Here is a 26651-nt window from a genome sequence, read left to right on the forward strand (position 1 = left end):
TCCGAGTACCTGCCAGCAATAGGGAGGGACGTCCTGTGAAAATTTGGGGGTGATCCGTCCAGCAGCTTCTGAGGGACACCATCAAGGACAAACACACTGTTAAGAACATAAGAACATAAGAACTAGACTGCTGGATCAGACCAGAGTCCATCTAGTCCAGCATTCTGCTACTCGCAGTGGCCCACCAGGTGCCTTTGGGAGCTCACATGCAGGATGTGAAAGCAATGGCTTTCTGCTGCTGCTCCTGAGCACCTGGTCTGTTAAGGCATTTGCAATCTGAGATCAAGGAGGATCAAGATTGGTAGCCATAGATTGACTTCTCCTCCATAAATCTGTCCAAGCCCTTTTTAAAGCTATCCAGGTTAGTGGCCATCACCACCTCCTGTGGCAGCATATTCCAAACACCAATCACACGTTGCGTGGCTGGGCCCGCTAGTTCAAATATAATACAGTGAATAAAAGATTTCAAAATACATTCCATTCACAGAATCTGATTACTTTCTGTAAAAATCTTGCAACTAATACGATTATTTTTTGGGCTTCAGTTAGTCATAAGAAAGGATGGAAAGAAGAAAGATCCCCACATTAATAAGGCTGGTAACAATTTTGTGTTCACATTAACATGTTGATCCTGAAAGGCCATCCTTCTTGTGACTACACTTTGTCTCTAGAAGAGGAAGATTATCTTTTTATTTCCTCAGGTTGCAGTGACTATAAGGCATTTGTTGTAGGAGATCATGCAGTCACCGACCACCTCCCTCAGACACTGACCATTAAAGAAGGTGAGCCTTCATGGTTCCTACACACTGAACATGTTTTTCACCCCGTCCTTGGACCTTAACCAATATTTTCAAACCAAATCCATTTTCATGCCCTAAAAATTATACAGTCACTCTTGAAATTGTACAGTATTTGTATGAAATTTACTTGCAATTCTGATGAAATACAGATGTGGTTTGGGGCAGTGACGGTGGTGCAAAGAGACAATTCCACACTACAGATGTGAAGACTCACACAAGATGTGTTATACACAATAGCTATTCAATGTACATTCTGCAGATGCTGCTGTTACCTGATATAGTGGGAGTCTGTCCCTTTTAGAGGGGAAATTAGTGAGAGCAGATTCTTGGTTTAGCAAAAGGTCGAGTAAGCTCAGTATCTTTGTTGCCTATGATTATGGAAGTTAGCTTTTGCAAGAAAATCCATAGGTCAGCAAATAAAATTTAACAAATTTTAATAAAGGATAATAGGTATACACAAGCACAAAATGATCAAAGCAGCAGAACACACAGTCCTAGGCTATAAGCAGTGTTGAGTTACTAGGTTTGGAATAGATAAAGGGAATTGGGGAGTAAGGGTTATAGTCACCTGATCTTGGAGTGGAATGAACAGAGCTGAGCGACCCAACCTTGGCTCTGGTAGAAGAAATAACAACGCTGTGTGGGACAATCTCAATAGAGAGGTGTCCAGAGATACTGAACCCTAACTACCGGCAGAGGGGACTCCTTATAGGGAAAAGGGGACCCTCAAGGTTATGCGGAGTGACCCTCAATCTCCCAGGGCAAAGAAGAGTCCTGCCCTGCGCATCCCTGCCTGCCCTGAGTCTTCGTTCTGCGCATGCCCAGGAGACTTAGCTGTTATTGGCTGCCAGAATGAATGGAGACTCAGGGCAGGAAAAACAATACCCCACATTACTGGGCTCATCCAGTGTTCACTAGAAAAGATGTACCTTCCTGGCGGTTTCTGAAAAACCCTGGATAAGATGGGTACTGAAAGGCTGACACGGGACTGAGCCGAATTTGACACAGGAGCCGTGGGGAGTTCTCCCATTGTCCTGGGACACCTACCAGTGCTATGACATGTTATTTCCCCCATGGGGAATCAACCCATGATTTTTTTTAAAAAAACAACCTCCAGTATGTACTTCTGCAAGTTTTCTCCAGTCATCAAGACCCTATTATTAAGCAATTGGTCATTATTTTGAAAGGGGCAATATTATAGATATTTTAAAAAACAGAATAAAGGGTTATTTCTCATTCTCTAAAAGACTTTGTATTTTGCCTTTAATAGGAATTCAGACAATTTTTAGCAGGAAGAGATTTAATCAGCACTTTGGTATAAAATTCATTATCCTGCTATGCTAAAATATATCCTATTGTGCGTAGAACAGGGCTGGCTGACCACACAAGCAACTGCTTGAGCTGTCAGAATCTGAACAGGTTGACAGTGTGGGATGGCACAACATCTGTGGCTTGAGCCCACTGCCAAATCCTAGGTCAACTCTAAGGAGGCGTGTCATTCTCCTGGCTACAGGTGGTGCAGCTCAGAAGCAATGCACATCCCTTATGCCATCAATGGCTGCTTGGGCAACAAAATGCCTTGAATCAACTCAGCTGTTCGGAGTCTTGAAAATGGTTACTAGAATAAGAATGAAGTCCAAATAAACCGGTGTTCCTTGTTCTTTACCTGGCAATTGAAACCTTGAGGTTTACTGGGAGTCAGAGGGGGGAAATGGCGCCTGGAAGCATCTGTTCTCCAGGTGCCTCCCGCTATGCCTGGAGAGGGCCTCCGCCCCCATCCCCTCCTGGCTGCTGGCTCCGAGTCAGCAGCCAGCAGTCCCTTCTGCCCTCCCCTCTGGGCAACTGGAAGGTTCTGTGCTGGGCCTTTGCATTTATAAGTTTGGGGGTGGGACATTATTTTATGGATGTGATCAGGGACGTAGGTATAGATTTTTAATGGGGGGTTCGGGGGCAGGGCCACGCCCCCACCTGCTCCTGGGGCATGGTCACGCCTCCCCAAGCCCCGCCCCCAGTGCTTATAAAAGCAGCTCTCCGAGGCCGGGGACAGCAGACGCCCCTGCCCTGCCCCACCCCCCCACCAGCTGGGCTCCCAGCCGGCAGCCCCTTCTGCCCTCCCCTCTGGGAACAAGAGTAGCTAGGGAAAATGGAACCCGGTGCAAAATCTGAGTTTTGCCCCCCCGCCATGGGCGGCCGCTCTGATGCTGAAATCCACCCCCAAACAGCATAACTTTCAATGGTGTTTAAACAAGAGAGCCCAAATTCTCCTTTTAAATCCACCTTAAAGGGAGAATCTGGGATGCCCAGTTAAAACAACATTGAAAGTGTTGCTGTTTGGGGTGGATTATCCCCTACCCAGAAGCAGCATCACTTTCAATGTTTAAACTGGGGCCTCAGATTCTCCCTTTAAATCCATGCCAAAGGGGGTGGATTTAAAAGGAGAATCTGGGGAAATTTGGGAGGTGCCTGCTGTCAGGGGTGCAATTGTTAAGCTAGCAGCACCAAACTTTCAGAGTATCTTTAGGAGACTCTCATGATGATACCTCCCAGGTTGGTGAAGTTTGGTTCATGGGGTCCACAGCTATGGACCCTCAAAGATGTAGCCCCCATCTTCTATTAGGTCCCATTGGATACAATGGGGGATGGGGCACCCCCTTTGGCAGTTCATAGCTTTGGACCTCCTGGACCAAACTTCACCAAACCTGGGAGGTATCACGAGGAGAGTCTCCTAAAGATAGCCTGAAAGTTTGGTGCTGCTAGCCCCCTGCACACCAAAATACCCTGAAAGTTTGGTGCTGCTAGCACACTGCGCCCCCTGCACACCAAAAACCGAAAACACTAAAAAAATACCAACACCCCCCCCCCCCCCCACAAATGGATGGCGGAGCTTAGGACATGTAATTGGGCGGGGTTTGAACCCAAGGAAACCCCCCCCCCCTTACTTGCATCCTTGGATGTGATGGAATGAAAAGTTCAATGGGAGGTTGCATGTTTGCATGCAACAGTTCCTTAATCATTTGCCAATGTATGGTCCACTCATAAAGATCCTTATGGGCATTCCCCCTTCTCCCAGTCAACCAGGCACTACTCTATGGCCTCTGGCAGGGCACTGTGCCCTGGAATACACAAGGTAAGAATGTCTGAAACTTATGTTGGAGTGCACTGCATCTCTTTTTAAATGTAACTATTAGATTGAAGGATACAAAACTATAGGAACTGCAAGTATGACATTGGGATTTGAGCCTAGTCTGTTCTGTGGGGTTCAGAGTTATTTAGCTACGACTTCATCTTGTCAGATATCCAATCGGCAGAAGATCTGATTCCAGAAAAGGGAGGCAGGGAATGACAGATCTCCCCCCTCCCCTCCAATTACATGAAAGATACAGGAGCTATGAGCATTGACCTGCGCCAGAGGTTGAGCTGGACGATGTGGAAACGGCTCAGAGCCTTCACTCTTGGGAGAAAAGCCCTTCAGTCCACCCTCAGGTTTGACTGTGTGGAAGAGAAATGCCCAAAGTGCACCCTCTACCCCACTCTCAGGACCAACCACCTCTTGGGCTGCTTCCGTCGTCCACTGGTTTCCAAGCTCCAGCAGAAAAGCTCAGTCTCTTGTCAGAAACTGCCTCCCTTCCAGCCGCCTGTGGAGAAAAGGGGCTCCGCCCTACCCTCCACGCCCTCGCCCAGCTCTTCTTCTCGGAGCGTCCCGCGGCGAGGCCACAGCCGCCCTGGGCGAGGAAGTGCGAAGATGGGCGCCCGGTCGCCGTCGGGCTTCTACGTGGGCAGGAAGCCCGCCGCGCTGCTGGCGCTGCTGCTGGCCGCCCTGCTCGTGGCGCTGCTGGCGCTGGCTGTCCTGTACCGGCGCAGCCTGCAGGAGCTGGCGGACCAAAGGCTGCGCAAGGAGGGCGCCGCAGGCCCCCCGCCGCCCTCAGCCGCCCCCTCGGGCAGCCCTCGCCCGCCCGGCCCGTGGGACCGCCTGCGCCTGCCCACCGCCCTGGCGCCCGTGCACTACTCGCTGCTGCTGTGGCCGCACGTGGCGCCGGGCCAGGCGGAGCCGCGGACCTTCTCCGGCCGGGTCGACGTGACGGTGCGCTGCCTCCAGGAGACGGCCACGGTGCTCCTGCACAGCCACCGGCTCACCTACCGCACCGCCGCCGTCTGGGGGCCCCTGGGCGCCAACGCCAGCCGCCTCCCGCTGGCCGACCTGTGGCTCGCCAAGCGCCACCAGTTCGTGGTGCTACAGCTGCGGGAGACGCTGCGCGCCGGAGCCCTCTACGACCTGCGCTTCGCCTTCGACGGCGCCCTCCGCGGCCAGGACCAGTTCCGCGGGCTGTTTCGCGTCGCCTACCAGGACCAGGGCGAAGCCCGGTGAGCGGGGGGGGGGGGGGGGGGGGGCGCCCCCGGGGGGGGGGGGGGGGGGGGGGGGGGGGGGGGGGGGGACGACGCTTCTCCTCGGGGGAAAAAGCAGCGGGTGGGCTCCGGGCAGAGGGAGCCCCAGGCCGCCTTCTCAGGTCTTCGGGAGGAGGTGTCTGGATTGGGTTGTCAGGTCTCAGTTGGGAAATACCTGGATATTTGGGGGGGGGGGGGGAGTCTGAGGGGGTGGGGTTGGGGGAGGGTCTTTATTGGTGTATAATAGCATAGTGTTCACCTTCCCAAGTGGCTGTTTTCTGTAGGCAAACTGATCGCCATCGCCTGGAGGTCAGTTGTAATAGTGGGAGGTCGGCAACCATTTCCTGAAAGATGGCAACCCCAAAGCTGTTGGGCGGGGGGTCTGCGAGGAATTGCTGTGAAAAATTACTTTAAAACTCTTTAAGGGATGACTATGAATTACTTTAAAATATATTACTACTAAAGGTATCTTGAAAACTACCAGATACTCAGAAATGGAACTAAATATTGCTTGAGATTCCACTCTCCCAGTTTTTGGCGGAGAGATCACCTGCCAGACCAGGGGTCTGCAACCTGCCGCTCTCCAGATGTTCATGGACTACAATTCCCATCAGCCCCTGCCACCATGGTTGCAGACCCCTGTGCCAGACTATAGGCTGACCTGGCAATAAGGTGACATGAATGCCTGTTAGGCACAATGGGAGATCCTGGAATGCCTGCTGAATATAGTGGGAGCCAGGAATGCTATGGGCTCTATCAAAATACTTTACATCTTGCAAAAGTTGCAGTGAAAATGTGAAAACTCCTTAGAATGAGCATTCCCAGCATGGTTCCATGGTTCATCTTTTGAGAAAGTGAGGGGGCCAGGTGGGGTTCTTCCCAGTCGGGCTTTTTGTTGCCCATTTCAGTTCTGATTAACTGTTCAGATTAAAATAACATTTTGGCAACAGTTTCCAATAGTGTTTATTTTATTCTCTCTCTTTTCATTTTCCCAGTGTATTTTCAAAATTTACTTTTGTTATTCCCTGCACTTGGACTTCCTCTCTGTGTGGGGTGACTTTGCCCTCCATGTGACCATTCTGTGGTAGCCCCCATTGCCATGCTTCAAAATTCTAAAGGTGCTCAGAGGCTTTAAAAGGTTGGAAACCCATGATTGAGAGAATCCTTCCCTGGCCTTGAAAAGGCAATCCCCAGAGTGGAATGACAGTCCTGGGGTCCAGATGTAAGGCTTTGGAACTGGAAAGACAGTCCCCAGAGTGGAATGGCGGCTGCAGAAGTAGAACAAAACTAAGCTGTGCATATGTCAGAACAATAACTGCTTTGATTTTCTTTTGTGTCTTTTGTAAACAATATTTTTTATGTTTTTACATTGTCTGAAAATATTATTTAAAATATTTCTCTGCGTTTGGATCATAAATTTGTTCATTTTGCTCATTTAGATGCAGAATGCTTGCTTGTATGGAATACTACTATATGTTATAATCCTACCAGTAGGATTTTTTTTCTTTGTAGAGTCTGTTAGTTAAAAGATTTGCATGCTTAGGAGTGCTTTGTGAGTCTGCAAGTAAAGGCTGAATGTGTTGCATCTGGTGCTTATAACCAACCTTGGACACAAGCCAATAACTCTATGCCCTTATAACTTCTTGTGTGTATTGTCAAGTTGCAGCCAACTTATGGTGACCTGACAGGTTTTCAAGGCAAGAGACATTCAGAGGTGGTTTGCTATTGCCTTCCTCTGCATGGGCTGAGAGAGTTCTGAGACAACTGTGACTGCCCCAAGGTCACCCAGTAACCATTATATCACACTGGCTCCTGTATAACTTCCTACTCAGATATTTAATGTTGAATACATTTGAATTGCACGTTCAGTATTTTAAGGGCATTGTTACATTTTTGAAAGTAAACTGTTAAAGGTGGGAGAGATGAGCTTTTAACAATGTGTGTTTAGAGAGACTATGTGTCTCAGGCTTTATATCCTTACAGAGTAAACATGAGTGCTATGTGTACACAAACATTCCATGTTTTCATCTGCAAAATGCTGGAGATAGTATTGCTAATGTGCCTGGACAGTGTCTTGTCTGTTTCACAGAGGGATAATGTACGGAAATGGGGAGCTGAAGCTATTCAGAGTATGGTGGTAAACATTGTATTAAGTCTATTGAAACTGCAGGACATTGTTTCTCCAGGCAACTGGAAAGCATGTGCTTAGTTGGAAATGTTAGTTTCTATTGCTTGGCAGCAGAAACAAATTGAGAAGAAATTAAAAAATTTTTAAAATGAGGAAAAAATGTGAGTATTTAAAGACTTCTTTTAATACTGTCCTGCCATGTTTGGGAAGAAATGAAATTGCAGTTATTCTTGTCTACAGTGTGGAATAAATTTCAAGAGGAATTTTTGTAAGTTAATTCAAAATGGTAATTTTTACATGCAAAATATTTGTTATTTATCTGACCAGAATTACTTTAGTACTTCTTTTCTTTTCATTGGAAAGCTTTTTCAATATATCAGTTTTCTTTTTTATTTTGTTAGACATAGATGGGTGTCATTAGTATATTGATGACATCCCAGCCTGAAACTCCAGACTAGTTGAGTAAAGGGATGCAAATAGATGTTAAAAAAAACATTAATGAGAGGATTGCACTGTGAGGGACTCAGGGGATGCCAGAGTATAGTGGTGATATTCTCTCCCCTAGCGACTGTTTCTTCATCTGATGTTGGAGAAATGTGATCAGGCCTTGGAGGACTATCCCACATAATCCAAAATTGGTGAGGTGGTGGTTCAAGAGATCATGATTAACCATGTCAAATACTGCTGAGAGGTTGATTAACAACAGTAGCACTGACCTGCTGTCCATGGAGATTGTCTGTGAGGGTGACCAGCATGATCTCCGTTATGTGGATCGGCCAGAAGCTAGACAGAAATGGATCCAAAGTCAATGTGTCCTCTCGGAAAGCCTGAAGCTGTTCCAGGAATGGGCGCCCAGTCGCCGTCGGGCTTCTATGTGGGCAGGAAGCCCGCCGCGCTGCTGGTGCTGCTGCTTCCGCCCTGCTTGTGGCACTGCTGGGGCTGGCTATCCTGTACCGGCGCAGCCTGCAGGAGCTGGCAGACCAAAGGCTGCGCAATTGGCCATATCTGTAATTCCCAACCATCAATACTAATTCTGGATCACATTGATTTTATCTTTGGAAATGAGGACAATAGGATCAGCCCTATGAACTGATGCCAACATCAGATGATAGGCTTCAAATGCAAAAAGATGATCAAGATCTATTTAATCTCCTGGTTGGATTTGACCTTATCACTCTTCAGGAGACATTGACCACAGACGATATTCAGTTGGGAGGATTTACTGCTTTCTGTATACTATTAAGAATAACTCTAAAGGTTGCTATCAAGCAGGCCTAGCTCTGACATTTTATATTATGACAGCAATCTCTTGTCTTCTTATTGTCCAAGCACTAACAATTCAAACATGCAACACCATAATATTATTAGTTAAAGTCTTTCTACCACTCAGAGGAGACCATGGGATCTGCAGTTCCTTTGGGATAAATTAACTAATTATATACTTAGATTGGAAACAACATACTCCTTACCAAACTCTTGATTTTAGGGGATCTAAATGCTAGAATTGGACCTAATAACTCATCAGAATTAATAACTCAATCCTAGCAGAAACTTTAGGCTTTGAACATGAAGATCCTTGTCCCAAATGCTGAATTTTTCTACGCAAACTAAAGACTCTAGAATTAACAAAGTGGGAATATGGTTGGCGGAATTCTGTATTGCTACTGATAAATGTTTTATCAATGACCTGTCTAATTTTCAAGGTTCCAGCAAATATACATTCATCTCAGCTTTGGGTAGGAACATTATAGACTACTGCAGACTATGCTCTTCGCAGTTGATTCCTAACATTGGTTCATTCCAGATTAAATTTAGACCAGAACGTGAGCATATCCCTTTGCAACTGACTTTAACCTTAAGATGCAACTTGAACAAATGAACAATGAATGCTTCTGAAGCCCAGGCTTCCCTGGGGCGCTGTTCGCATGCTGCAGCAGCACTGTGCTTGCCCCCTGAGCCTGAATTGTAACCATCAGAGCCTGAATTATAACCATCGAATATTGACTAAGGATTCATTCCCAAACTTCAGCTCTGAGTTTGACATCTTATTTGTTAGAGGATACCCGGCAATTTGAGTGGTCCACAAAATCCAGGAAAATTTTTTCTCATTTTAGAATTGATCTTGATTCTTTACTCCATCTAGATGGAAGTTCCATCTTGAAGATAATTAAAAGACTGTATGACCATGAGATTCAGAAGAAATTCCCTGCAGATTCAAAAATCTGCTCTCCCACTTTGGAATAACATCAACTACCTGACAACTTTACAATGCCACAGTCAGAAGAGCGTTCATGCAAGCCAGAACAAACACTCTAATCTCAGCAGTCTTATCTGGCAGATATCAAGCAAATTCTGTATTCAGAGAGCCTCTGCATGAGCAGATGCAGAACTTCTGATTTCTTGTCTCATGTCCTGTTGTACTGTACTGCATAAAGATTTAAGGGATAAATTATATTGGACTTTGGCATCAGTTTACCAAAGAATGAATAAACATGAGCTTCTTCAGTTCTTATTAATGGACCAAAACTCAGTTGTTACTTTTGAAGTTGCAAATTTTTAATTAGCTGTCTCTGATCAACAGTAATCTAGTCTTGCTAATGGTGCTAAGTGAAGACTATGATTAATGCCTAATAGAGACTTTGATGGACTAAGCATTATATTCAATGTAATAATTTTAACTACACCATTAAAGGTCTTTTTGTCTAATCAGCAGAATGTGTTCTCAGTTTTAAAAAGAGTCACTGTCCACAGCAATTATTAATGCAATAAAGGTATTTTTTCTGTCACCTCTTATTTTCTTGTCCTGCCCTCCTCCATGTCAGTCTGTTTCTATTAATTTAGCTAATTATCCCAATTTCTTCTTTTTTTTCTACATTTTTTCTCTTTTATCAATTAGAACAAATTGAGGAAGTGCTCACAGAATTGAGAATTTTGGGCTAGTACTAACTTTTTGTGCAATAGGAAAAAAAAGCTTAGAATAAACCCTGTATGTTAGTATTTGCATTTTGCACTGTACTGTGTGTGTGCTGTATTTGGAAGTCTTTCCTATTCAGCTGTGTCAGTTTTATTATTATGGAGCCAGGTCACTTGCTTGTTTGGCAGAATGCATTGTTGGCCCTTGGGCCACTCTTTGGGAAATGGTGGCTAAAAGCAGACAGACAAAGATTGCCGGTCCAGTTCAAAGGTTACTTCATCATTATACTCTGGAATATTCTGTTTCTGGCGGTGGCCAGTCATTTCCTTCCTCGCCCACACATCTGATTGGTAACACTGTATTTTATAATACAGGTTTCCCTGTTCACATCTCCAGCTTCTTGATTCCAGGTCCACCTTAGTGGTATGCATAATCATATGGAGACCTGTTCCATGTACATATAGCTCAGTTCAATCAGCCGAACTAAATTGATTCATATTCTCAATGTAGGTGGCTGGTCGCTTCATTGTTAGAGCCAGCAGATGCAAGGAGTGTTTATCCATGCTTTGATGAACCTGCAATGAAGGCTACTTTTAATATCAGTATCGTGCATCATTCAAGCTATGTAGCACTTTCTAATATGCCTGCTATAGGTAAGTAAAAAAATAGGCTTCAAATGGATATTGATGTTAATATTAGAACTAGTGCTTTTATATTAACAATAGTAATATGCCTGCTAATCTTGTTGCTAGTATAAGTGGTATTGCAATGGTTGGAAGGGCCCCAGGCACTTGATCTCCTGGGGGCTTAAAAGTTTAAGGCTGGTGCAGAGGTACAGCTTACTAGCCACCTCTCAACGTGGATCAGGATTTGGTGATCATGATAGAAGATCAAGAATTTATGGTAAGAGCTGTACTGGAAAAATGGCAACAAGATGGAGTAAAAGACATAGATTCTATAAAACAAATAATAGACAATATAAATAAGTTAAAAATAGAGAAATATGCGGAATTGGAGAAGAAACTAATATTAAAATGGTATAGAACACTGAAACAGTTGGCATATATGATAAAGGGACTCAGCCCGAAATGTTAGCACTGTGGGGATAAAAATGCAATTTACACCCATATGTGGTTAGAATGTCCAGAGGTAAAACACCTGTGGGAAAATGTTACCTTGTATATGGAAAAATATGTGAATGTAAAAATAAAGATAAATATAGATCTATTATTTATAGGCATACTGGATTATACAATAATAGAACAAAGAAAGAGAATGCTATTTAAACTTATGATCAGAGCGGCTCTGCAGTAATAGCATTAGGGTGGAAGGACAAAAGAATCTGGACAATACAGAAATGGCTGGAATATATATGGGAACAAATACAATTAGAAATTTTTGACATAATGTCAAGAAACCAAATATGGCAAGAAAAACAAAAAGATATGAAGTGGATCTGGACTGAATTCAAAGACTGGTTAAACGAAATTGGAATCACAGAAGAAAACTGGAAAAGAAGATTAGAAAGAATGGACCTGCTGCTGCACATTTAAAGAAGAAAAGAAGAAGGGGGAGGGCGGAAAAGGGGGGTAAAAGGATATGGAGGATGAAACATAAAGATGTACAACATAAATATGTAACAATCCAAAATATCAGTAAATTTAAAAAAAAAAGGATTTGGTGATCACACACAACTCAAAAGTTGGGTAAAATATTTTGTTAAGGTTTATTGAGTACAGCACATTTGCATAGCCCACACACAGTCAATTGCATGAGAGCTACCAACATCAAAATAATTGGAACTAATTAAAATTAGCAAATAAAACATATCCATGGTAGCATAGGTTTTAGCTCCAAAGCAAGTGAAGAAAAAAAATTGCTTGATAAACTCTAGCAGGCTAGAATTGAAAGCATAGTAATGTCTATGGTTGTAAGTGGGAAAAAAGGTTAACTGGTATAATATTGAAAGAATTATAGAGAAGCTATAAGTCAGGTGGCTTAAGCAGACCAATCACGGGTCAGTGCTAATTAACAGGAACAGTTAGTGAAATTCATTATTTATATGAGGTGCAGAGACTTGAAAGAGCTTATTGAAGTTTCAACTGTTAGGAAAACTTCCCACCACTGGGCTGTGACCTTCAGCCAACTGCTACTTGGTATCAGGTTGAAAGAACTGGGAGGAATCCAAAAGATATGTAATTGTTTTGAAAACCACTTCAGAAAAGGCCTATTTCAGAATGGCTTCAGTCAAGCTAATACAGACAATTTCTCCACACCTGACTTCTAGGAATGTGAAAGCGTGTTTGCCCTTTCCATCATCTGCCTCTGGTTACACAGCAAAGTGTTTTTAATTCCTCATCTTATTTTTCTTCACAATACCTCTGAGTTGGAAATGAAAGTTTTTTGACTTATGGTTGTGGTGGGTTTTTTGGGCTGTGTGGCCGTGGGCTGGTAGATCTTCTTCCTAACGTTTCACCTGCATCTGTGGCTGGCATCTTCAGAGGTGTATCACAGAGAGAAGTCTTCTCTCTGTGATACACCTCTGAAGTCTTTTCTCTGTGATACACCTCTGAAGATGCCAGTCATAGATGCAGGCAAAACGTTAGGAACAAAATCTACCAGACCACGGCCACACAGCCCGGAAAACCCACCACAACCAGTTGAATCTGGCCATGAAAGCCCTCGACAATACATTGTTTGACTTCCTTAGCAAGCATATTAGTATTGGGGTGCTGTATAGTTTCCGGGCTGTATGGCCGTGTTCTAGCAGCATTCTCTCCTGACGTGTCACCTGCATTTGTGGCTGGCATCTTCAGAGGCTGGTATCACAGAGAAAAGACTGCAGAGGTGTATCATAGATAGAAGATTTCTCTCTGTGATACACCTCTGAAGATGCCAGCCATAGATGCAGGTGAAACGTCAGGAGAGAATGCTGCTAGAACACGGCATTACAGCCCGGAAACCACACAGCACCCCAGTGATTCCGGCCGTGAAAGCCTTCGACAATACATATTAGTATTATTATTAATATAATATAGTAATATATAGTATTATTATTAATATAAAAGTTGTTTAACTCACAATACCTGTGAGTTGGACATGGAAATTGTTTGACCCCCATATACCCCCTACCTCCAAAGCAGCATGCCTACCTGTTCTAGTTCCTGATTGAATTTTGGGCATCACCTATGACTTCAGGAGTGTCTGGGCAATAGAAGGGAAGACTGTCACTTCCTGAAGAGTGCACTCAGGAAATGCTGAAACCACAAGTGGGAGTAAATAAATACTTCCACTATTAAGAGTTGTGGAGAAGGGGAAGAGTTGCAGAGTTTGGCTGTCAAGCTGACAATACTATTTGAGGGTCTAATTCAAAAATAAAATGACCCATGCTATTTAGCCAGATTATTGATACTGAAACATAGATAAAAGTAAATAATACTTCTGAAATCATAGCTGGCCTGAAGCACAGTATAAATGGTTAATTTTTCAAAACGGATAAGTCCAGACTAAGACAATTCAGATTCAGTTGCAGAATAAACATGCATAAAATGTGGTGAGCTGTTACTGCTATCTTGAATAGAACAAAATATTTTTATATTTAATATAAGCACTGATTTGTGTTTTATAGCTGTTTCTGAATATAAAAATGAGAATGAAAGCCAGCTGAGTACATGGAGTAACTGGACTACATCAATTAATTGGACTGTTACAACTTTTAAAACAACACCAAAAATGTCAACCTACATCACTGCTTTTGTGGTCTGTAACTTTGATTATGTCAACACAACTGTGAGGGGCAATGAGGTGAATAAGACTGTTGAATTTGTGATTGACTTTACATATTTGCATTTGTGACTAGGTTTTATGTTCTCTACTATATTCAAATGTTCATGCTATAGTTTGCATCTGTATTCACTGTGGAAAATATGGTGCTTGTACTCATGCTGCAGCCACTGTTTTTAGGAAGTGAGTCTGAAGAACTGAGTCAAATTGAAATGACAAGAGATGAAGGTCCCAACCTGTTTGTGAAATTAAAAATCAACAAGTCTCCAGGCCCTGATGACATACTCTTAAGAGTTCTCAGGGACCTCGGGTGTGAGATTGTAGATCTACTAACCTGCATAAGTAACCTATCACTAAATTCAGTCACTGTACCTGAAGACTACAGAGTAGTAAATGTTATATCAATTTTTAAAAATAGATCTAGAGAAATTACAGACCCGTTAATGTAATTCCTTACCAAGGCAAATTAGTAGAAACTTTAATCAAAGAGAATTGTTAAGCATGTAGAGAAACAAAGGCCGCTGAGGGAAAATCTCCCCATCTTCTGCAAAGGCAAATCCCAGACCCTAAATAGTAGAACTTGTATGTCAGATAGGATAGCACAGACATGCACACACTCCTATTTCTTTTCAGTTTGCCCATTTCATTTGTTCAAAGTACATATTTTCATAGAACAAGACAGTTGGAATAGGGGTTGAAAAATATAGTAGGTCGCTACTAAGTCCTTGCAGGATGGTGACTTTTTGGTGGGAAATATTTTCAAAGCAGAAAGTTACTTCTAAAATACACAACAGTCAGTGGAGGTAGGATTCTCAACCACAATAACAATTTTCCTTCATTCTGATAGATACGGATTTGGGCTCAGAAAGATTCAATTAAGGATGGGTGTGCTGACTATGCCTTAAATATCACTGGACCAATATTTTCATTTATGGAAGACTTTTTAAAAATTAATTATCCTCTTTCAAAAACAGGTAGGATGACAATGTTTAAAAAGTGTTACAGCAAAAAAATTGTGGGTTTTTTAAAGAGTGCATGAATATGTATTTGGAGATGCTGTTTTATCATTTTGTTTCTTCGGCCGTTTCCGCATGGGCGGAATATGGCAGCCTGGGGACGGCAAAAACGCCATCCCCAGGCCGCCGTTCGCACAGGGGGCGCAGCTGCTTCGCAGCCGCGCCGCCCTCGCGCCGCCCGCCTGCCCGCCCGCCCGCCGAGCTGGCGTTTTCAGAGTGCACTGGGAAGCGTACTTTTCTGAAAACGCCGGCTGGAAGCCGCTGCTGTGCGAACGGCAGCGGCTTCCCGGCGCTTCCCCCCCCCCACTCCCTGCCTTCAGTCACCTGCTCTCTGGCCCTCTGGTGCGTCGCTGGGGCTTGGGGACACGCCCCCCTGCTCTGCGACATGGAAGCAGGCGTGCAGGGCAGGGGAGGCGTGTCCCCAGGCCCCGGCGACTCACTGGAGGGCCGGAGAGCAGGTGAGTCGACCGGGCGACGGCGCCCAGCGGCACCGTCTTCCCGGTTCTTTCTGGGACCGTCCATGCGGACGGTCCCAGCGTCGTCGGGTCGGCGTCAGAAACGCCGACCCAAGCCCTTCCGCCTCCGTGTGGAAAGGGCCTTCGTTTAGAACTTACAAATGATTTTTATAACAGATGTGGGGGTTGTTATGATATCAGCTAGGCTGTATCTTCCTGTGCACTGTAGATAATACCATCTCCAAATAGAGGAAAGCTTACTAGTTAGTTCCTAATGTGCCCTAAAATTTTTATTTATTTATTTTGCTGCTGGAATTTTTTAATGTAAAAATCTTTCATCTTTCCTATTCTTACTTTATCATTGTTTCCTCTGGAGCACTTTTAATTTTTTAAAAGCATATCCAATTTTTTTAGCCCTTTTCTCTTCCCTCATTGTTCACTTGAAGAGTTCTATGCCATTACCCTTGCTCGAGGCCTTAATTATCATTCCTCTTCACCATGTAATCAGCCTGTTTCTTTCCACTGGCTCCTTCCTTGGTTGCAACCAAGCATGCCACTCTTTTTCCCAATTCATAAACAGTAATGTCTTTACTGGTCCTCTCTACATACCACCCCACTTTCCCTTTCACCCTTTGTCTCCATGAACTTTCTCTTGCTGACTCAGCATTCTTTCTCATTTTCTTGACCCTGTGCAATCTAACTTCTTTCTGTTCCCCATTAAAACTCCTCTGTGCCCCATTAAAACTACATCTGCAAAATCACTGATGCTTTGTTGCCTTTGATACTGCTAATCATTCTTTTCTGCTTGATTTCTGACCCATCCAAAGTTTTTGTAACAGTTTTTCATCTGGTTCTTTTCCTTCCTGACAAATTGTTCATTCAAAATTTCTTCCTTACTGAAACTAAGCCTCATTATCTATAACAAGGGTGAACACATGAATCCACCATTGGTCTATGGTGTTTAGTATTGTCTATTCATACTGGCAGAGGCTCGGAAAAGTCTTGGGCAGTGGTCCTTCATGTTATTGAATGCCTGATTGTTTTATCTGGAGCCACTTGGGATTGAACTGGGAACCTTCTGAATTCAAATCAAACACTCTGCCACTGAGCCCTAGCCCTTCTGTGCCCATTCTTTCCCTGTTTATCTCCATGTCCAACTTTATCTCTTTGTTTTCTCCTTTATGGCAAGCTTTGTGGTAGGGGCCTGTCTTTTTCTAGTCTGTAAAACAGCCTGTAGTAAATTGAGGATTCTTCACAAATAATAACATAAATAATAAAATCCCATGAGCGAAAGCTCCCAGATGAATCTATAACACTCATTCAAGCATGTTCGTATTGAAATGACAGATACTTTCCCCTCTTTTTAAATCAATTTAGATCTTATTGCACTGCCAGATTTGGGAGCAGGTGCTATGGAAAACTGGGGGCTAATGACTTTCCAGGAAGATTCTTTGCTGTATTGCCCAAACGATAAATTCACTGGATTGAAAACAATAATTCGCCAAATGGTTTGCCATGAAATAGCACACCAGGCATGTGGTAAAAATGTTCAGTACTTTTATTTAAAGTATTTTATCTTGTGTCTTTAACCACAAAGTAAATAACAGTTCCAACGTTCAGTAGCCAGTTGCTTATAGCTAATGACATTTAATAAAAATGAATCCTGGTGTGAAGCAAGACAGTATAGTGTACTTGTAAGATCAGTCACTTTTGTAGAAGCACACTAGACAATTTTAACAGATTTTCTGCAGACTTTTCAGTGAAACATGTAATCTCAGGATTTTCTTTTTCTTTCTGGCAAAGCAGTAGATACTTGGGCAGTCCAGTATTTTATTATCTATGGGGCAAGGAAATCTTCCTGCCCTGTGTGATGAATTCCAGGACTTTACTGCATTGTAACATCAGAACTCCAGCAAATAAGGAGTTAACCACAGAAGCTTGGGTTTGGCTGACAGCCTAAAGAGCCAGTTTTCAGTCAGTTCTGTGAAGTTTGAGGGGTTTTCTGAGGCAGAGTAAGCTAAAAAACGGTTGTAGAGAAAAGTTGCTCCATTCTCTTCATATAAAGCTTACTCTTTTTGAGGGGAAAGGTCAGGCAGACAGGAGAGTGATCTGTTCTGAGTTCCCAGAAATATATCATGATACACTAAGGCACTCTGGTTACTAGGGCCGTTTCCGCACAGACAGAGCAGCGACTTCCTACTGGCTTAAATAACATCGGTGGAGCGTTGGAATCGCTTGCATGATCCCGTGCAGCCAGTCCCGATGCTGATGCTGCCGCAGAGGTGGCTCTGCACAGAGCCACCCAAGGTGTTTGCGAGGCATTTACCTTTCCTTCCTGTGCAGTTCTGGACAGCTGGAAAGACACGTCCATGCTTCCCTCCAACCCTCAGGGGTCAGAGGGCAGCGTGGGCATGTCTTTCCAGCCATCCAGAGCTGCACAGGAAGGAAAGGTAAATGCCTCGCAAACACAGGAGGGGCCAAAAGCGGTACCAGTGGGAAGACGCCGCTTTTGAAAAACCTCACTCTCTGAGCGAGGTTCAAAAGCAGCGACTTCGCGCCGCTTGGGCCAGCTGTGTGAACAGTGCCCCAGGGATGTATTTACCGTCCCTAAGGTGCTGTTATTGGGCTGTGTGGAAACAGCCTGAGACATCTCTAGAGAAAATCCACTAATGGAGAATAAGCAAAGCTAATCGTGGACAGTGTATTTCACAGAGACAGGAGTGGGTTTATTCTGTAGGGACACAGAGAAGAGAAATCCTAACTCAGATTTTGCCCCGGGCTCCATTTTCCCTAGCTGTGCCTCTGTATGTTATTAATTATTATTTATTTATGTTCACTTTGTTGCACCACTGAAGTACATGCTAATTAAATTTTGGGAGAATGTAATGTGGATGCCTAGGACTGAAAAACAGTGTTCTTATGTTCAGGTTAGCAAAACAAACCTAGCACAAAATTTTAGCTTAAAAACTTCTCATAAATAGTAGGTGATAAAGCTAGAGTAATTTGGCCAGTAAACATATATCCGATTTCATCTGTTCAGTCCAATGTTTAAAATTATTTTTTTCTTCTTATTTTGCAACAACAACTGGCTGATAAATCCAGTTAGGCAGACAGAAAATAACCAGAAGGAAGAAAAAGGGGATTGGGAAAAGGGGACCTCGTTTAGCTTTAGTCTCTTTTTGCTAAAGACATACTTAATGAAAACTTGTAAAATACAGTAGCTGATGAAAATTTCATATATCAGCGCAGAAAACTCTAATGACTGTACACATCCTCAAACATATATCAGATTATGGTAAACTGTAAATTGCCAAATAATGCATAATAGCTGTTTTGACATTATGTTAGATAAAGCTGTTTTTCTGTAGCATTTTATAATTGAATTGTCATTTACAGTTTGCTAAGTATGAGCTGAGTTGAATATTATAAAATATAGATGTTTCTCATTTGAGAGGCTGCATTTCAAGCCTCGCTATGACATTCCTCGTTCTCTCATAAATGTGTAAGTACCTCTTCTAAATTAAAATACAACTTGTGGATAGATTGTACTAGGTAGGCTATGTTGTAAAACCAGTCTCTTTTCTTTTAATACTGACTTTTACTTTTTGTGACTTGCTGTTAAATTCTCATTAACAACAAAGTATTGCAGCATCCCCTTACTTATGCAAATTAATTAAAGCCTTGAATCAGTCTTTTGCCAATAGAATGATGACAGTTGTTTGAAATAATATGTTTGTCTCTTCCTATTTAAGTGGTTTGGAAACCTGGTTACCATGGATTGGTGGAATGACATATGGCTTAATGAGGGATTTGCCACTTACTTTGAATATCTGTGCTCATACTACATTGAACCTAGTGTGTCTGTGGTAGGTATGAATTTGAATTATTAGCATTTTTCTTATACTTTCCCCCCTTATATAATTTTCACTGCAATCATATGCAGTTTCTCCAGTCTACGTCCATTGAAATGAATGGGCTTAAACTGGAGTAATTATTTTTAGAATTCCACTGTTATTTGCTATTCCCATAAAATACATAAAAGCTCTAAAAAGTGGTGACTCCAAGTTTTGGGAGGTCCTCCTGCCCCTGAGGCTGGGCCTAATCCCCACTGTCAACTGGAAGGATTGGTGGGAGAGGAGGTAGCAGTACTTGTTGCTTTTCCACATTGCTCCTGTTACTTATTGCTTGTTCTCTCTGTTGGAATCAGTGAAAGAATCAAGAAGCATCAGGACCTGGAGATCAGTAGTGGGCCTCCTTCTGGGATACAGTCTTGGTAACCGTCCAGTGCACCAATTGTGAATATCAGTCCTGGACCTCTAGTACTAATTTAGGATTAGACCTAAATGAAATACATATAGATTCTATTTCAGGGCATCAGATTAATTTGCAGTTGTAGTAATGTGTTCCCCTGCCGCCGCTGCCCCCCCTGCAGGGGCTTGTGCCACCCCACCATCCCTTTCCACAGTGCTGACAGGCTCATCCTGACCCCTGGTCTCTGGGGAGTGGCTTGTCAATGACAACCATAGGGCCCTTTCACGATGGACAGGAAAGTGTGCCCCAGGGATGCTAAAAACAGCGTTCCTGGGGAGGGGTTCACACGGTGGCCGCCACCGCATCGCAACAGCGCCAGCCTCGCGACCCTGAGCGGCACGAAGACGCTGCTTCCGAACCTCGCTCCCTGAGTGAGGTTTTTCGGAAGCAGCATCTTCCAACTGCTGCCGTGCGAACGGCAGCGGGTGGAAGGTGCCATTTCCTCCCCCACCATCCCTGCACGCCTACCTCGTCTCCTGGTTTCCAGCTCATCGCAGAGGCCAGGGGACACGCCCACTGGCCTGCGACTCCAGAGCCGTCACTCCAGCCTTCAGGGGAGATGTCCCCTGGCCTCTGCGACGTGCCGGAGGCCAGGAGATGAGGTAGGCGTTCAGTGACAGTGCAGCCTGTGCAAAGGCTGCGCTACCGCCTTCTGCCCTCCTGGGACCATCCATGCGATGGTCTCGGGGGGGTGCATCGGCATTGTTTATGCCAACGCACCCCCGCACCATTGCCGTGCAGAAAGGGCCTAGGAGCCACAGGGTGCCTCAGAGCAGACTTTCTCTAAGACTTTTAAACCTCCTCGCCTCCTTTTCCGTTTTAACTCTGCCCTGGCAACATCCCTGGCTGCAGATTCCACAAGCCCCTTTCTTGCTCCTTTGCCTTCTCCTCCCTGCTTGGCATTAACGTTCTCTCCACACTTTCTCGCTTTTGCTAACTCTCTCTTCATCACACTCACCTCCTCCAACCTTCTCCACCCATACCCACTCTGGTGTCTTCCTTCCCCTTTTATCCTTTCCTTCCCTAAATCAGCCCCTCCCTCCACCTGGCTGGCCAACCTTTTCCTTGGTCCTCCGCCCTCTGCTGCACCCTTTCTGACCTGTGGCAGATGGGCGTCTCACTTTTCCCACCTCCTAGCTTGAGGGGAGGGCAGGGTCCATGCTCCGTTTGGCTTGGTGGGGCTGGGTCGGGGCCGCAGGACTCCTCGGAAGGCCATTTGTCTGAGTTGTGGGGCATGGTCATCGCTTTGAGCACCAACTAAGAGCGGCCCCCTGCTCCTCTGCCCCCCTCACTGGCTCTTCCATCAGGGAAGGCATTTGGCCCACCAGCTCTGTGGCTCTCCTGGTTTGCTGGCTCTGCGGCTCTCCTGGCTGCTTGCAAGGGAGGTGTCTGGCCCATTGTCAGGGCTTTGGGGCTGTCTGGGAGGGGTGCCTCGCCAACTGCTGGACAAGTAATGTCAGTGTTACCTTTTTGTTTCAGTTTGAAAAAGACATTTACATGGGACAGATACACTAGACTGGTTTACAAGGGTATGTTCTGTGCTGCTAGTGAACTGAATTAGTGTGATTATGTTTCTCATATATGCCAATAAAGGCTTGGTGCTACTACTACAATGTTCCTCATTAAAATTAGAAAGTGATTGTCTGATCATTTGAAACATCTGTTCTGCACTTTCAGATAGAATTTCATGACTGAACAAAGGGACAGGATTGATGAAAAATGTTTTATGTATAACTCTGTATATGCTGACTATAGTGAGTCCTAAAGACGACTTCGTGTACCAGCCATTCTCAACCAGGGTTCCGTGGTACCCTGGGGTGCCGTGAGCATGTCCTGGGGTACCGCGGCAACACTACCGCCCCCCCTCAGTTTTGTGGTGTCTCCCACCGGTGCTAACAAGGACATGGAGTTGGCCCATGGGGCAGGGATTGCTGCAAGGTCAGCAGCCACGCCCCCCCCAGTGCTTCCCTTCACCCTGGGAGGGGAAGGTGGGGTGTGTGGCAAGGAGGAGCAATGGGAAGGGAAGGTGGGGGGTGGTGGCAGCAGGGGTACCGTGAGATATGAAGAGTGAGGTCAAGGGTACCCTGACCTCGAAAAGGTTGGGAAACACTGTGTACCATGGCTCCCAATTTGCTACATTAGGCTAAGGTCAGGGTGATTTTACCTGCTACACTAGGTTCAAGTCAGGGTACCCTTTTAAAGTCCTTTACACCTTGGATCCAGCATACCTTAAGGACAGCTTACTCCCTTATGAACCTGCCTAGCTACTGCAGTCACCTTTGGAGGCCCTGCTTCAGGTGTACCAGCTTTCTGAGATTAGGCAGGTGGCAACCTGGGAGAGGGCCTTCTGGATCATGGTGCCAAAACTTTGGAACTCCCTTTCCTGGTAGATTCATCTGTAACCCATTCTTCTGCCAGTGGGTAAAAAGATCTTAATTTAGTTTGGTGTTTCCCCTCACCAACTCTTACCAGCTTTTTTGTTTTTGTGTGCTCATATTTTATAGTATCCTTTATTTAATTGTTCCTGTCATTTTACATATATTTGTATTTTAAATGCTTTTTAATGACTGAAAGGTTTAAAGTTTGCCATGTAGGGAATCCTGAATTGGGTGGAAAGGCAACATAGAATTAAAATAAATAAATGGGCAACTTGAATTACCTTTTGTTTTTAGGTAAATCTCAATATTTTGTGTTTATTTTTCAGAACAGTATCTTTAGCAAGAATGTTTTGTTACCTATGCTGGAAACAGATGATGAAATGCCAGGCTGGTCTTTATCATACAGAGAAGAAACAGAAGACACAGATTCATTACATGAACTGTTTAATGACTACACATATCAGAAGGTAAAAATAGAAACCAGTCTTTTGAACCATTGTTGTGCAAGAATATTTACATGAGACTTGACAAGAAAAAACATTGAATTGTCACTGCAAATCACTATGATGATTCTTTTTTTTTGCCTGACACTAATTAAAGCACCTGTTTCTTCTGTTGAAATGAATAGTGGCAGAGCTTTTATGATTTGGGGAACCTTTATTTATATCAAAGCTCCATACAGAGAAAGGAATGAGTTAGGCAGGCTCTTATTTCCATATTATGGTCACAAAACTACCCATTTGCTTCAGAGATTGGATTCCACACGCCAAAAATTTTATTCCTTTGCAGATAGAAGAGTGGTCATGTATACAAATAGACTGGTGCAAACTTAAAGTTGTTGAATTACTTCTTGCCTTATGCTCACAAAGGGGGGGTCTGAATATGTGCAGTCAATCCTTGCACCATTCAGCAACTACAGTACATCCTTAGATTAATGTGATTAGAGCCAATTGGCCATGCTGGCAGGGGCTGATGGGAATTGTAGTCCGTGAACATCTGGAGAGCCACAGGTTGCAGATCCCTGGATTAGAGTCTCCGAGACATTGGGCATGATTGTATGACAGGTTTGAATCTTTTATGGAATTTCACAAGAGATACTACAAGTCCCTTTAAACTTTCCAGTTATGTCATTTATGAATGATCCAATGGGAGTCATGGAATGTGCCTTCTGAGTGATGTGTCTTGTTCACTGGATGAAAACATGGAACATTCAGATACTGTTATTAATACTCAAACACATTTAGTGGTTATGCACTAACCGTGCATTCCTGTTTGTCCTCTGTGTTAAAAAAAATCATTCCTTCTGTAGCTATTCTTAAATAACCTCACCTATTATTGTGATTTCCACATACCTCAGTTTCTCATGGCAAATATTTAGCTCCTAAAGAATTAAAGCTTTTTATATGAGAGTAAAGAAAACAGTTTTGGAAAAAATAATGTACATCATAATGAAAGAAATAAGAACAGCATATTTTGATGTGACTGCCAATATTAAATGTTTTGCATTTTCATAATTACCAAGTTTTCTTCCTTTAAAAAAAATAACTTAGGGGGCCTCTATTGTCCGAATGCTTTCCAGCTTTATGAGTGAAGAATTGTTCATCAAAGCACTTAATGTGAGTTTGCAGAAATATCTGCACAAACAGAATTTCAAAAATGTGACTAAGGGTGGATTCATTTAAAACTGTATGAATTGCTGGATGGTTCTTATTTCTTATTGCAGTCATACCTGAGTGAGTTTTCCTTTGCAAATAGCATCCAAGATGATCTTTGGATTCACATTCAAAAGGTAATTAAAATGTACTATTTTGTCATCAGTCTTAGTATAACAGATGGAACATTGTCTAATCTAACAAGTCTCAAAGTATATGTCTGGCTCTTCTGTCTGACTGAACTCAGCATTACTGTTCTCCTTTGTTTTGTCTGTTCTTGTCTATATGAATTTATTTAAATTATTTATTTAAATTTTATCTAATTAAATAAATTTTATTTAAATTTATTAAATTTATTTAAATTCCTGTGGGCAGGAATGATGAGGTTAGTAGTTGAATCAGCCCTACTAGATGCCAGCTGAAATAGCATCTTGTACTTAAGATCTGAGATCTCTAATGTTAGAATAAATATAAAATATTTTAAAGTGAACAGAATTATTTCTAATCCTAAATATTTGGCCTAGGTAATAGATGAACAGACTGACTTCCAGTTACCGGCACCAATAAAAGTGATAATGGATTCTTGGACCTGCCAGCAGGGCTTTCCACTCCTAACTGTAAATCTGTCGACTGGGAATATCAGCCAGGAGAAGTTTTATGATGGAAATGGCAAAAATGATACCAGTGCTTCCAAGTATGCTTAGTTTATCATTTTTTAAAACAATGGGGTGCATCTTGTGTTTCAGAAATGTATTTAGCTGTTTTTCTTGTTTCCTGTCATATGAAACTGAAACTACCATTGAGTTGGATCCCACCAATTTTTGCTCATGCTCTCCCAATTCCCTTCCTGACTCCAGCAGCAGTGACACAGGGCTTTGTCCATGCAGGTCTCACATTTCCCATATAGGTATTTTGATGGTCAGCGGTGAATCCTTGCTCATTTTATCACCAGTGGAAAAGCTGATTAGATCCACTTCATATTTAAATGGCAAAACAGACTGTAAACAGACAGTCTGTGAGAACCTGTGGGATGGCTTTGGAGTCTGGGAAGAATGCACTGCTCCTAGGAGGGTAGTACTATCTAGGACCTTCATTTCCATAGGCCCTACGGGTGAACTCTACAGATTGGAGCTAGAATAAGGAACTGTTCAGTTTCTGTTCATCAGGTTAGTGAAGAGATCACCTCAGTGGTGTATCACCTAGAGAGACTTGGGGTAACCCATGTCCCCGGGTGCATGCCTTTTGGTCACATGGAGGGACACCGGGCACCAGTCAGGTCCCTGCACCTGGCCTCTCTCGTGGTGTGGCGACTCGGTTGGTGTCCAGCGGCTCCCTCATGCTCGGGCACCGCTCGCTGGTGCCCAAGGCTGGGCCCAGTTGCGCAGCCATGAGGCCTCTTGCACCGGCGTGATCTCCCAGCCTCACGCGCCGGTGTGCTCCCTCAGCAGGAGAGAGGTCTCATGCGCCATGTGAGAGGCTGAGCACACTGGTGTGGGAGAGACTAGGCATGCCCGGGAAATACCCGCCGGGGGATTGCAGCGGTGCGTCCAGCCTTTCCTGCAGTGCGCGAGGACTCTCCCCCACCAGCGTGCCTGGCCTCTCCTGTGGCTCATGAGGCCTTTCTCCTGTGAGGGACTGTGCCAGCGCATGAGTATGGGAGATCGCACTAGAGCGAAAGACCTCCTAGCCTTGGCTGCCGGCGAGCCTGAGACCTCTCCCCCGCTGTGTATCTGCCATGGTGTCCTGCCTCCCTGCAGGCCTGCTTCTGCCCTTCCCAGGGCCTGGGGAGGACAGCAGGCAGCCTGCAGGGAAACGGGGGGGAGGGCTCAGATGGGCACAGTGGCAGATTCCTGACCCAGGAGCTGGCCTGCTGCTGCAGTGCCTGTTTGAGCAGCCCCAAGCCTGCCTTTGAGCCCCACCCATGAGTACGGGGGGCATGGGGGGTCCTCCTGAGGAGGTGTTGTCCTCAGGCGCCATTTCCCCCCAATACGCTTGTGGATCAGCTAGAATGGTCCCTTTTATCAGCCAAAAGAGTGATGATAAGGGAAGCGGTATCGCACTTATGCAAAAATAAGAAGTATTTTTGCAATCAGTTTGCCTTTATCCAGATTCCCCTGTGTGGTGCCAGAATGCTCACCTTTCTTCATGCTGTGTTTGTTTACCCAAACAGATGCTTTCTGTGGAGCAGTGAGTCCTGCAAGACACAGCAAGTTCAGAAACAGTTCAGAGATTTTAGAAGCTCTGGCATAGCCTATAGCAAGGAAACCTTATATTGTTTTTACATGGTCTCTAATATATGACAAATACCAAATAAAAAATAAAAGCTACAGTTAGAATGAACAAAGTTAGTGTTTGAACAATCTGTCTACATATTCTTGACCTTTATTATCCACTTTTGTTTTAATTAAGTAACACTTGGATTATTCCGATTTCTTGGATAAGAAATGGAACTGTGCAGCCTTTAGTGTGGCTTGATAAGAAAAGCAGTAAGTATTTTTATTAAATTTCAGAAAGCCTCTACTATTTGCAGTATGTAACAGATATCCACAGTTAATGCATTGCAGGCATGAGCTATGTTTTCAAGGGTCTACAGATTTATAGCCAGTCATCGTTTTCTACTAAAATAGGTGTGATACTATGATGCAGTATGTTAAGTGCAGTCAAGTCACTTCTAACTCATGATAACCTTATGAATCAGTGTCCTCCAAAAAGTTAACAGCCTTGCTCAGGTTTTGCAAACTGGAGGCCGTGGCTTCCTTTATAGAGTCAATCCATCTCCTGTTGGGACTTCCTCTTTTCCTGCTGCCTTCAAACTTTTCTGGCATTGTGGT

The 26651-nt window shown here is 44.0% G+C and overlaps 1 protein-coding gene across 1 annotated transcript in view; it reads left to right on the forward strand.

Moving 5' to 3' along the window:
- Nucleotides 1–4475: 4475 nt before the first annotated feature.
- Nucleotides 4476–26651, forward strand: part of LVRN (laeverin) — a 53319-nt gene continuing 31143 nt past the window's right edge. Inside the window, exons 1-11 of the mRNA XM_048503121.1 lie at nt 4476–5162; nt 10736–10878; nt 13854–14029; nt 14856–14982; nt 16857–17011; nt 19232–19345; nt 22495–22635; nt 23719–23784; nt 23892–23957; nt 24345–24514; nt 26230–26306. Coding sequence (XP_048359078.1) covers nt 4543–5162; nt 10736–10878; nt 13854–14029; nt 14856–14982; nt 16857–17011; nt 19232–19345; nt 22495–22635; nt 23719–23784; nt 23892–23957; nt 24345–24514; nt 26230–26306 — 1855 coding nt within the window. The 5' untranslated portion in view covers nt 4476–4542. The remainder of the gene's footprint in view (nt 5163–10735; nt 10879–13853; nt 14030–14855; nt 14983–16856; nt 17012–19231; nt 19346–22494; nt 22636–23718; nt 23785–23891; nt 23958–24344; nt 24515–26229; nt 26307–26651) is intronic.

Source organism: Sphaerodactylus townsendi, linkage group LG07, assembly GCF_021028975.2.
Source record: "Sphaerodactylus townsendi isolate TG3544 linkage group LG07, MPM_Stown_v2.3, whole genome shotgun sequence".
NCBI lineage: Eukaryota > Metazoa > Chordata > Lepidosauria > Squamata > Sphaerodactylidae > Sphaerodactylus > Sphaerodactylus townsendi.